General features: G+C 47.2%; 1 protein-coding gene across 4 annotated transcripts in view; it reads right to left on the bottom strand.

The window, feature by feature from the left end:
• The window catches only part of MTCL1 (microtubule crosslinking factor 1), a 126,014-nt gene that overhangs the window by 48,602 nt on the left and 65,147 nt on the right, over nt 1–12,265 (bottom strand). For all 4 annotated transcript variants that reach the window (XM_057526103.1, XM_057526101.1, XM_057526102.1 and 1 more), the window contains exon 4: nt 3,247–3,306. In XM_057526103.1, the coding sequence (XP_057382086.1) occupies nt 3,247–3,306 (60 nt within the window). The remainder of the gene's footprint in view (nt 1–3,246; nt 3,307–12,265) is intronic.

Genomic DNA, 12,265 nt, shown 5'->3' with positions numbered 1-12,265 from the left:
ACGGGCTGTAAAAGACATACTATATTTAATCCTAATACTAAGGGGGAAAGCATACTTATTTGTTGATTCATTCATTCCTTCAGTAAATACTGAATACCTACTCTGTACCAGAAATTGGCATGTTAAACAACCCAGTTTCTTAGAACTTTTGAGAGTAGAACAATCAAAAGCATCTTTTCAATTTTTGGTAAACATAGATTTGTAAGAAATCTATTGTATCCAAATACACAGAGAGGTCTTTGTTGTCACAGGAAGGAATGGAGTTTGAATAAGCTAAAATACATATCAATGGAGATAGATTGTCAATACTTTGTAAATGAATCAGTTTGGGGGTGACAAGTCTGGGATAGGAAGACCCTTAGCCCCATCATTAACTTGATAGCCAGTGTTTGTCCTGTGTCCAAAATCACCTAAATGATCCTATCTCCCCGGAAGCACAGAAATTCACCTTCGTGCCTGGGGACAGCCGTGGAGATCGGAGAGGAGATTGTTGCCAGCCACAAGGGAACTCCACCTCCAGCCCAGGACTGAAGCCTGGGCGGACCCAGGGATGTGCAGGGCCCCAGCCGTAACCCGTGTCCTGACCCTACTTCCCTGGAAACTCACAACTGGTGAGGCCTTGAGACGGTGGAGGCCAAGGGGCAGAGTCACCTGCATGGTTCCGGATGCTTTTGTCTCAAACCAAGATCAGAGAGTCTCAGGCCATCTCTCCTGAGGGTTCCCCCCAAAAGTTGAACTGAGAAATTGGGGAAGGCACACGAGAAGCACATGGAGACTGGGCCTTCCCCAAGGGTTCTGTACTTGGTTGTAAGTACTCATCTGCGCCCCGCTTATACAGGTTAAAAAAACCCCAGAGAGCCCTCAAATTGCCTTGATTTCTAGAAACCTCACACCATCCGCCCCCACCCCCTCTCTGCCATTCCCCACAGTCTGATTATAAACTACAACCATCCTTCTCTGTCTCCTTGAACTTAAACCCAGGTCAGGTAAAGAAACAAGATTCTATGATAGGGCTTCCCTGGTGGCGCAGTCGTTAAGAACCCACCTGCCAATGCAGGGGACACGGGTTCGAGCCCTGGTCCGAGAACATCCCACGTGCCGTGGAGCAACTAAACCCATGCACTACAACTACTGAGACTGTGCTCTAGAGCCCGCAAGCCACAACTCCCGAAGCCTGCACACCTAGAGCCTGTGCTCCACAACAAGAGAAGCCACCGCAATGAGAAGCCCACTCGCCGCAACTAGAGAAAGCCCGCTTGCAGCAACGAAGACCAGACACAGCCAAAAAAAAAAAAAAAAAAAAAGATTCTATGATATACCCTAGTGAGTGTCCAATTCATAGATTACCTGAAGATTGATCAAATATCCAAAAAGCCTTCCTGTTCCTTAAAGAAACTACCCACATACAAGAAATTCTACTAGATGATTAAAGCGTGCTTCATTTCTACGCAACACCCATGCATTACTAGGCCTGACTAAACCAAGACTAACGCGGTTTTTGACAGAAAGGCCATCTTTGAAGCCAAGGGAGTGTGTGGCTTATAACAAAGGGATCAGACTTCCTCGCTCAGTGGAGGCGGCTGGAGCAGTGTTTTTGGGGGTGGGTGTGCAGGGAGCTGGGCTCAGCCTATTCTGGGGCGGGAAGCCAACTCCTTCTAACAAGATGGGGAATCACAGCCTCAGCTAAAGCAGCACGGGCTGGATACCCATCTCATCTTGTAACTGAAGGCTTTCTAAAACTCAGCCAAGACTCCAGGGGAGGGGTCTAGGCTGATCTCAGGCTCTGGTTTCAGGAGATGGTCCGATAGCTCAGGAATGCAGTATGAAAGCAGGTCCAGTAACCTTCCCACGTGACACACCTGGTGCAGGCAGAGAAGGCAAGCAGGGCATGAGGGGGAGGACACACACAGGGCCACTGCCGCCACCACCAGCGGAAAGGCCTTGACAAGCGACAGAAATATATCGCTACGGGTATATATTCTTTGGCTTGCAAGTCTGCCGTCTGGCCAGCTCCCCCAGCGCTGAGTGCGCGTGCGCCTACCTTGCGCCGGGGCGCCAGTTTCCTCTGAGTTCTGGCTGCGGACCTGCAGTTCCCAAGGCGCTCCGTTCCACCGCTCTGCCAGACAGAAACTGCTCGCTCAACGATCCCGCAGGCTGGGCACTTAAACTGCTCCCGAGCCCGGGCCTCCCCTCTCCTGTCCCCAGCCTGACTGACCCTCGGGTGAGTGCACTGCACGCTGTCCAGCCCGCGATGGGTAGAGATGACCCTTTTAAAGAGAAGCTCTTCCCTGGTCAGGAGCCAGTACGTTGAAACAGACTCAAAGCCCAAGGGGGCTGAAGCTCCCAGTAGTGGGGACGACAGATTTTAATGTCGCCCTTCTTAGCGGATTCCAAAGTTAGATTTGGGGAGCAGAGACGTGGAGAACAGTTAACCTCTGGCATTCCTCCCGCTCACGCAGCCAGGCCCTCCATGAAGGCTGCTCTGGGGATGGGGGACTTTGGAGAGGGGAGAAAGCAAAGGGAATCAGGTGTGGGATTCACAGCGAGGCCGGCCCTGGGCCTCGGAGCTCGTGGTTTCCTGGACTTACTGCATCTCTCTAATTAGTCCTTGCCCTGAGAGCTCAGGAAGCTGACACCCCAATGATGCCTTGTTCTCGCCAACACCTAATACTAGCAGTTTTTTTTTTTTTTTTTAAAAAGAAGGAATCTAGAAAAGCGAGTGTTCAGAAAAGCTAAGGAAGTTCTGAAGGCCACGTGCCATGTGCACAGAAAGGGCCCCACTCTTACCACCTTGGAGAGAACACCTGGTTTTCAATTAGGACAATTTAAGACACCCTTCAGTTTGTACATTAAAAAAAAAACCAACACTCAAAACGATGCTTTATGGATGACCCGACACAACGGCAGCTGTGCTATTTTACTACTTTACTGTGTGAATGTCTTCGAAGGCCAGAACGCCTGCCACCAGCTGTGAGCACGGCAGAGCCCTGAACGGCACGCAATTATGCGTTACTGGCTCAGGAAGCCAGTTTGTTCCTTTCCTTCTTGAAGAAACCACCAGCTGATCGGTGCGAGAAACAAAAGAGCTGTTGGTTTGGGAAGACAGTTTTCACCCCCACAGAGGCTTTGGATGAGTCCAGATGTTTGGGCAGCTCATGTTTCTTTGACGATATTAAAGGTGACACTAACACTTGAGAAAATTCAAAATGAGGAGACGTCGTAACATGAGAGTAGAACGCTGCTTACCTGAGTGAAGGCTTTCTTCTCTTTGTACATTTCCCGGCTGCCTCTTCTCTTCAGGGAACTCTGAAATAGATCCAGGTGACATTCTGTTACGGAGGGGGGGGTGTCACACGTGGGAGCTGGCACTAGGTGGCAGGTCCCCACTGGGAGGGGACACACACAGTGGACGGAGGCTCTTTTTGTCACTGGAATCAAGAAACAAACTAGAGTCAACAATATAAAGGCAGTCGGGGGAATTCTCTAGTAGTCCAGTGATTAGGACTCTGAGCTTTCACTGCCATGGCCTGGGTTCAATCCCTGGTCAGGGAACTAAGATCCCACAAGCCACGCGGTGCAGCCAAAAAAGTATGTAAATATAAATATAGAAGAATACAATACAATACAGTAAAGGGAGTTGGGTGAGCTCAGGGAGGTCTTCGCATCCTGAGAGGCTTTAAGTCCTGATTATTGGATTTGGGGGTTTCCCAAAGGTGGAGGGAGTCTTGGGTCATTGTGACTGTGGAGGGGAGACGGGAAAAGGAAGAGGGTAGGAAGTTTTGGGAAGAAGATATGTAATGTTTCTGGAGCTGCCTTACCTTACGAATTATGTTTTGTTTGGGCTAATATCAAAATCAATTGCCATTTCCTGAGTACCTGTGGTAAGCAGTGAGGTAAAAAGTGGTCGGAGGGAGAGACGGTGGCCCTTGTTTACGGAGAGTCCAGGTTGCAACATTCTCCACGAACCCACGCCAATTCCTGATTAAACATACCTCTTAGGTCTTAGCAAGTTCATCATCTCTTCACGTGGGAAGCGGCCAGGCTGGGTCCCAGCCTAGTTTTACATGCGTTACAGCACACCTTTGCCTGCTATGGGCAAGAAGTGTGTCTGAAGTAAATCAAAGGGCCAAGGGATGTCTGAGACAGGAGCACGGCGAGCCAAGACAGTTCCCGCTCACACAAAGTGTGGAGACAGAAAGAACGGTTGGACGGAGAGCCAGAAGCTCTGAAGGGAAGACAAAGGAACTTGAAACCTGAAAGGATGGATGTAATCACAGCACAAGTTAGAAGAAAGCAGTTTGGAAAGTTAAGAGACTCCCCCCACGGCCACCCCCGTCCCCTCTGCAGCTTCACCTGAATGAGGGGGACCAGGGTCCCCTGGGAACTGACCCAGAGAGGCGCAGTGCCCTCTCTGCTTCGTACCTTTGCTGCACCCCGCACACCACCCAGCCTGGGAAGGAGGCTCTTCTGCAAGTCGCCTCCGTGACATCAGATCTTACGTTAATTCACTCAGTTCTGTGTACATTACAGTGTCTCAATGTCAGAAGGTCAGACCATGCCCTTTATTGGATGAATTTCAGGGTTAAGAAACAATTGAAATTCTAGCTGCCCCTAAGCCTCTCGGAGGCTGGAGGCCTGGGGAGAAAGGTAACTGAGAGAAGGCATGAGAAAGTGGAGAGTCAGCATGGGGTGTGGGCGCTCCCCAGCCAGCCAAGGGGGGTGGAGGCTTGTCCCTAAACCGCAGCTGCAGAAGCGGCTTTCTTTCCTTTAGCTTTTTCAGTAAAAGCAGGGTCAGACTACCAAGAGAACCACCATCTCCTCCAACAGGTGAAGTTGAGCCTGTCTTAAGAAGGGCTTGAGTTTTTGCACCCATTGTGAGTAGGTTTTCCAAGATTCTTCACGCTGCAGTGAAGGAGTTTTCTTTGATCTGAATGAGCCGAGTGAGATGAACGCTTCTGAGGATTCACTATAGAGAAGAGTTACAATAAAGCATCAGGGAGAGAGGCTGTTCCCGAGGCTTCAGCCTGAGGGGTTTAATTCTGGGACTGTGGTCGCAACCAGGGCCCACAGTGACTGCAGCAAGCCTGCCTTCTGCAAGCCGCCCGCCCGCATCACATCTTCCAAGGAACGGAAAACAGATTCTGCACTTGCTGAAAGAAAACTGTCTGGAAGCCAGAGGAAAGCTCGAAGTGGAGACAGAAGTTTCTGAAAATCTATGCAGAATCACGGTTGCTGCATTTCGGTGCTGGAGGAAGGGGTGCTTTCTGGGGGAGTTCCTGCTGGAGGGGCCCGGGCACAGATTCCTCTGACCTACCCGGGTGTCTTTTTCCCTTGCCCCGCCCTGAACAAAACTGCCTGAGTCCTGTGATCCTTCTAGCGAATCAGGGAACAGGCAGGAGTTTGTGGGACCCCCGACATAGATCCCAGCCACAATGGCAACTACAACAAAAAACACTGCAAGGATTGAGATTAACCAGCAATAAAGAAACCAGAAAACTTTGGTGATGGACATAAATGAATGCTAGATGTTGTCTGATGGGAAGACCTATGTTACAAAGATGTCACATTTTTCCCACATAATTTTATAAGTCATTTTAACCAAACTCCTCTCTGTCTCCATATATACATAGTGCAACATATATACACACAAAAAGTATGTGTGTGTGTGAGTATATAATACATACACACACACATACTTTTTGTGTATTTGTAAGGGAGATAAGAGGATGGAAGGACTTGACAAAAAGATTAAAAATTCAACTAGATCAGGGATAGGCAAACTTTGGCCGTCAGGACCAATGAACCCACAGCCTATTCTGTGACTAAGTTTTACTGGAGCACCGCCTCATCTATGGATCAGAAAAAATAGATCTATACCATGTATTTTTAAAAATTCCAGATGATTTAAAAATCTAAATGTAGAAATCACACACACACACACATATACACTCAAAATCCCAGAAAGAAAGAGATGAATTTCTATTTGTTTTGGGGGCATGAACTTTATAAACACAAGAAACAAAAGCTGAAACATCCAAGGAAAAGATAGAGTGGATTTATAAGATTAAAATATTTTTATATTATCAAAATAAACCACTTACAGTATTAAAAAGCAAATGATAAAATGGAAAAAAAGATTTTTCAAACACAAGACAGACAAAAGAATACTATTTGGCAAGCAATAAAACCATCTTAATAAGAAAATAAATGGCCAATAAACATGATGACTAGTAATTAAAACAACAAGGTATTGTTTCTCACTTCGAGATTTATGGACCAAAAGAAGTATGACATCCAGTGTTCGCAAGTGTCCCCAGAGGCAGCCGCCCCCCACCGATCAGCATGAGTCAGGGGCCTGCGGGGGTGGGGGAGGGGGTCCTATAAGCACTTCCAGTGGGCAGCTCAGTCTGACAAGTGCATATATCGTCAGCCAGGAACCCCACCTCTGGGAACGTACCCTAAGGAAAAACGCAGAGGCCTGTGTGAAGATTTGAATGAATCAAGAGTGCTCGTCACAGTACCTTTTATAATAGTAAATGAATACCGCGCAGGTTATTAAAATGATGTTTTTGAAGAATACTTAAAGATTCCAGAAATATAATACATCGAAAGGAAAATGCAGATGACAAACACCATGTGTTTTGTGACTTCACTTTATATCTAATAAGTTATAAGTATGCATATGGGGAAGGGGGGTGGGACGAATTGGGAGATGGGGATCGACATATATACGCTACTGATACTATGTATAAAATAACTAATGAGAACCTACTGTATAGCACAGGGAACTCTACTCAATGCTCTGTGGTGACCTAAATGAGAAAGAAATCCAAAAAAAGAAGGGATATATGTATACGTATAACTGATTCACTTTGCTATACAGCAGAAACTAACACAGCATTGCAAAGCAACTCTACTCCAATACAATTTTTTTTTTTCAAAAGTATGCATATGCATTACATGTGTATGCGAGAAAAGTAAACTAGAGAAATGTATATCAGAATGTTAACAGCAATCCTCTTCGGATGACAGAATTAAGAGTGAGTCAGTAATTTTCTTTTTTGTGGCTTTTCAAAGTCTCCAAATTATCGACAGTGAACACTATTTCCTTTGCAATTAAAAAAAAAAAAAACAGGAAATTAGAATCTGTTTGTAAAGAGGTCAGAGGAAAGAGGCTATCGCTGATGTCCTATGTAGGGTTTCAGTGGTGCTTCATTGGCAGAAGTTTTCTGCCAACTTCTGGGTCTCTTTCCATAAGGTGATATTGTTTTTATTAGTCTGGTCCTTGAGGTATGACTGGTACGTATACGGTTGGTGAAAAAGACCAGGAAGCCCCCTGAGGGTAGCAGGAACCGGCCAGGTACCCCCACAGCACTGCAGGCAGGTGCCAAGCCATCCTGAGCCCCCGGCCGGGGTGCAGGCCCCTCTGCGCTTACGCCTCAAGTCTCGCCCAGGCAGGGATCTGTGCTCTGGGTGCGCTGGCTGGGGACCCTGGGTACAGAAGGAGTTGTATGAGCATCATGGCCGGTTCACCCCTCTGGATGACTCAGATCCAGTGGAGTGTCTCTACCAAGAAACAGTAAGGAAAGGGGTGAATGCTGACTATCAGATAAACACAACCCAGAAGGGCGGCTCCCCTGTGATTCAGTCCACTCTTCCTTTTTAGTCTGGCCAACTGCCAGCAAATCAACTCTCAATTCCTATTGAGAAGGGGAAAAAATTGAGTTTGAATCCATCTACGCTGATGCATTGGCTGAGTATTGAATGTGATTAAATAAAACATGAAGTTAGGCAATTTGGACTTGAACGTCAATTCTTAACGCTTCCTACTTTAAGTGAGCCAGTTTCTTCCAAGCGATTTCAGAAAAACTAACAAGCTCTCAATTGCTACAATGTTTCAGAGACAGGCTTTGGGCTTGAAATTTAGATTGGGAATAAAAGGAGGCAGAGGAAATTTAGAATGCTGTAAATCATGAGTCAGTATGGGAAAGAGTAGGATGGAAGCAGAAGATTTCAGAATTCTTACAGGTTCTTATTATTTAGAAAGTTGTTTGGATTTGGGGGGCTGATTTGCAGCACACAGTTATACCATCCGAATAAGAAAATGAAGGTGCCTAGATCTTCTTCCTTTTAGGAGGACATTATCAAGGTTCATTTCACCCACATTACAGTTCTCCTTATGTTAAGAGAGGTGAAGGATAGGGATTACCAGGTTCTCCTTCAGCCGGAAGCACGAGGTCCCCGCTGGCAGACGTTTCCTTCCCTTTCGTCCTCTCCACTGGCCCCTAAACATCGCCCAGGGAGACTGGTTCCCTTCACTCTGCTGAAGTCACCTGCACCACAGTTACACTGCTGCCTCCAATACACAAAAGCCCCTGGGATCCTGTGGAAAACCCTCCAAAGCCGCAATGGGAAGGACACCTTTCTCCTCGGCCTGCCTGGGAGGATAGTTAGGATATTAACAACTGCCTCTTGTTGGATACTTACTCATGCCAGGCCCGATGCTGAACTTTCTCGATACATGTAACCTAATTTACTTCTCACAGAGCCCCGAGATATATGATACGCTCTTACCACTGGTTAACAGGCAAGAAGACACAGAAGTCAGGTCATGTTTCAAGGTCCCCCAACTTGGAGGTGGGGCACCAGCCTGACCCTGACTCGTAGCCCTCTGACCCACAGAGCCACGCTCCAGGCCCGACAGCCCAATCTCCCCATCTGGTCTGGTTTTCTTTTTGTCTTCTTGAGGCTTCTGAGCCCCAAATGGCTGGGGTTTTTTCATCCAACTAGTCTCTCCTTTCTTTAGCAAAAGAGCATCAAGGACTATTACAGGAATGGTTGCAAACTGCTAAATTCACGAGGTACCTCGAAGCAGTGAAATATTTGCCAGCGCTCGTGATGATTTCCAAAGGATCTGAGGCTGCAGACAGCAAAAGTCCTTATTTGGAAAAGACAGAAAACTCATTATCAGAGGACAAAATACCACAAAGTAAATGAGGAGAAGAGGAGGAAAGTTATACTGAGCCACTTCGGCAGAAGAAAGGTACAGCCATCAAAGTCGGAGCTGGGTGGGGATCCCTCAGCCAAGACGCAGAGAGGGAGGCCAGAGGGGCAGCTGCCCGGCCACACGACACACCGTCCAGGGCCACGAGGCCCACTCGGACAGATGGGGACCGCCAGCACACCCAGCCTATCAGACGCCACTTTCTCCTGGGAGAAGAAAGAACATGATGATAAAAATGACAAGTCGCTGCTCATGCAAATTTGGGGACCGTGACACATACATGATTTATCATAGGGCTGGTGGATTCATTTTAAACCTCAGAGACACGTGTCTGGAGGCCAAGTAATCAGAAAATTGCTGGTTAAACCATGTCACAGCACAGTACTCTCAACCAGACATCACAAAATAGAGATGGTAAAGTAAAACTACAAATTATCATTAATACGCGAAAAGAAACATGAAAAATCATGACTACTGGAAGATCAAAATGATGACTGCAGCAAAAACAAAGTGTCTGTTCCCCAGATTGTAGGAACCTCAACTCTCGTTGTGCACATACACATGTAGGCACTCAGCCACACCACCAAGCGTTACATGAAATACTGAATTAGAATCCACATTTCAGAAGCCTCTGACTCACTTAGTAGGTGATCAGTAGGCCCTTGGGCATTCACGGAGTCTGAAAATCCATAGAAATGTTTCCCACTTCACTTGCCTGTCAGAACTGAAGAGAAAGCTTGTGTATTTTTAAAAATAATCTGTTCCTAGCTCCCACTGGTCTCCTGCAAAGAAATATACTCGCCCGTCCTTCAAGAGAGGCCAATTATTTCCTATTCTGATGAAATAGAGAAGAGTTAGAAGTACTTTGAAAAACAAAACCAAAAAATACAAATAAATGATATATTCAAGTGTTGCCCCCTTTTCAGAGAACGTTCATCACTGGTTTTTTTTTTTTTTTTCAGGCGCATGACACATGAGAAAACACTTGGCACTCAAAAAGAGCATAGGGAACAGTTCTGATTTACTTACGGTTCTATTTCATAATAATCTGCCTGTGGACCTTCTAATGTGACTTGAGTATTGTACTAAATAATAGACCTCACTGTTATACTGTTACCATGTATGCACATATTTGTCAAAACTCAGGGAATATAAACTTAAGATGAGTGCATTCAGTATATGTAAATTAACTCAAAGTATCAGCAAAGTATCAGCAAAAATTAAGCTCCAGTTAACAATGTGTATTGAGGGAAAAGTGAATTGGTGTCTACATTTTCAAATGCATCAAAAAAATAATATGGGTTAATAGATGGATGAATGAAGATATTTGATAAACAAATACAGTAAAATGCTGAGGTAGAATATAGGTGGTGACTATACAGGTGCTCACTAGAAAATTCCTTAAACTCTACTCTATGTTTGAAAACTTTCATAGTATTCAGAAGAAAAACAAGCATGTTTCCCATTTCACTGAAAACAGTTAACATAATGTTGCATCGCCATTATAAATGATTACTAAAACATTTTAATGACATGAGAAATTTTCCACAAAATGCCAACCTTTGAAATGCAGGATGAAAAACATAAATTTAATATAATCTCATCAAGAGTAAATATTTTTGTCTTTGAAATGTTTAGAAGCAAATAATACACTAAAATGCTAAGAGGTCTTACCAATGGGCAGTAGAATTATGAATGACTTCATGTTTTTCTTCATAGACTTAAAAAATTTCTCTGAAAGAGTCAAAATTCATATGCTATTTTTTCAGATCAGAAAAGATGTTATATTTTGAAAACAACAGAATTGACTCGTGATGCAAACACCCGGCTACACCTAATGCTGCAGTGGACAGATCTGATGGACGGAGAGCCCTGAAGCCAGGTAGAAATGAACAGGAAATGAAACTGGAGGATTAGTCCCCCGGGCAGGATTAGCATTGTGCTGCTGGGGATTATCAAATGCATCTTTGCACAAAGGACAAGGAAGGGCCTAATGGACATTTGGGCACGGCAAACGGCTCAGATTCTAATTGCCCTCCAGGGCTGATGGCTTCCTCTCCAAGAGGCTCCCCCGCAGACTGAGGCCGACTTGCTGACCGACTTGCTGACCCACGTCTGCCCGGGAGCCCTGCTGTCTGCAGCCACCACTCAGCTCCGTGAATCACCCACCAAGAGGCTCTGAAATCTCCAAGTGTCCCTCCTAGCACTCTGCACAAAGCCACTCCCGCCCCTTGGGTAATTCTTCAGCGATTCTCATCTCCAAGCTGTGGCTACTTGGATTCCCAACTCTGACACCAAGCACACGCTCCACGTGTTTTAAGGGCAGCGGGGATGCCTGCGCCGTGTTTTCACAAGGGAGCAAAGGCTCTCGGTATTCTCCATGAGCCTCCAGCACCTTCGGGGAACTACAGATGATTCAATTAGCCGAGACCAGGCCCTGACCTGCGGGAAGAGGGCAGATGCTGCTTGCTCTTGCAGTGTGAGAATAGCCCTGGAGGCCTGAGGGCTGCTGGGGCCATGGACGGGGCCGCCAGCCCAGCCTGCTGAGCTGGGCCAGCAGTGAGCAGTGCGGGGAGCAACGCGCTCCCAGCGGGACGTAACCCCGGGCTCAGGACCCTGGGCTCAGGCCGGGCCGGAGCAGCAGAGGGAGGGTGGCCCTGCGCCCCCTGCCCAGCCGGACCCAGCCTTGTCCCTGGACGGCCCCAGGCAAGGCTAGAGCTATGGGGCTAGGAGCAGGCCTCCTGTGGAGGAATAAAAACAGCCCTGGTTCAGGTGATTAAAAGCAAAGAAGCCAGGTTTACTGTCTAGGTGGTGCTGTCTTCTTTTGTGAACACACAGGCTATGAAGCCGGCCGCCCCAAACCACACATATTTCTGCCAGCAGATGACAGCACAGAACTTCCCAGACGGTGTTTACAAGCCCAATCGGCTGCCAGACCAGGTGTTTCCACTGCAGCCCCTCACGGCCAGAGCAGGGTGGCCAAGGTTAGAGCCGCCATCACTTCAAGTCCCCCCTCAGCCCGCCAGGCCCCAGGCTCTGACTCAGCGACCACGTCAGAGAGCCCCAGGAGCTGTCCTGCAGCCCAGGGGCACTCCCCGCGGGGAGCTCTCCTCTCCCCCAAAGAGCCCCGACAGCTCGTGTCTTGCCGAGGATGGAACATCGTGGACGAGACTCTCTGGGAACGATGGAGGTGGCCTGTGAGGTATCACTCCACGGCGTGGCACTGGGGACACGCAGGGCTGCAGGCCTGCTGCCATCTTG

The sequence above is a fragment of the Balaenoptera acutorostrata genome, chromosome 13 (genome assembly GCF_949987535.1).
Source record: "Balaenoptera acutorostrata chromosome 13, mBalAcu1.1, whole genome shotgun sequence".
Classification (NCBI taxonomy): Eukaryota; Metazoa; Chordata; class Mammalia; order Artiodactyla; family Balaenopteridae; genus Balaenoptera; species Balaenoptera acutorostrata.
This window is presented reverse-complemented; position numbering and strand designations above follow the sequence as displayed.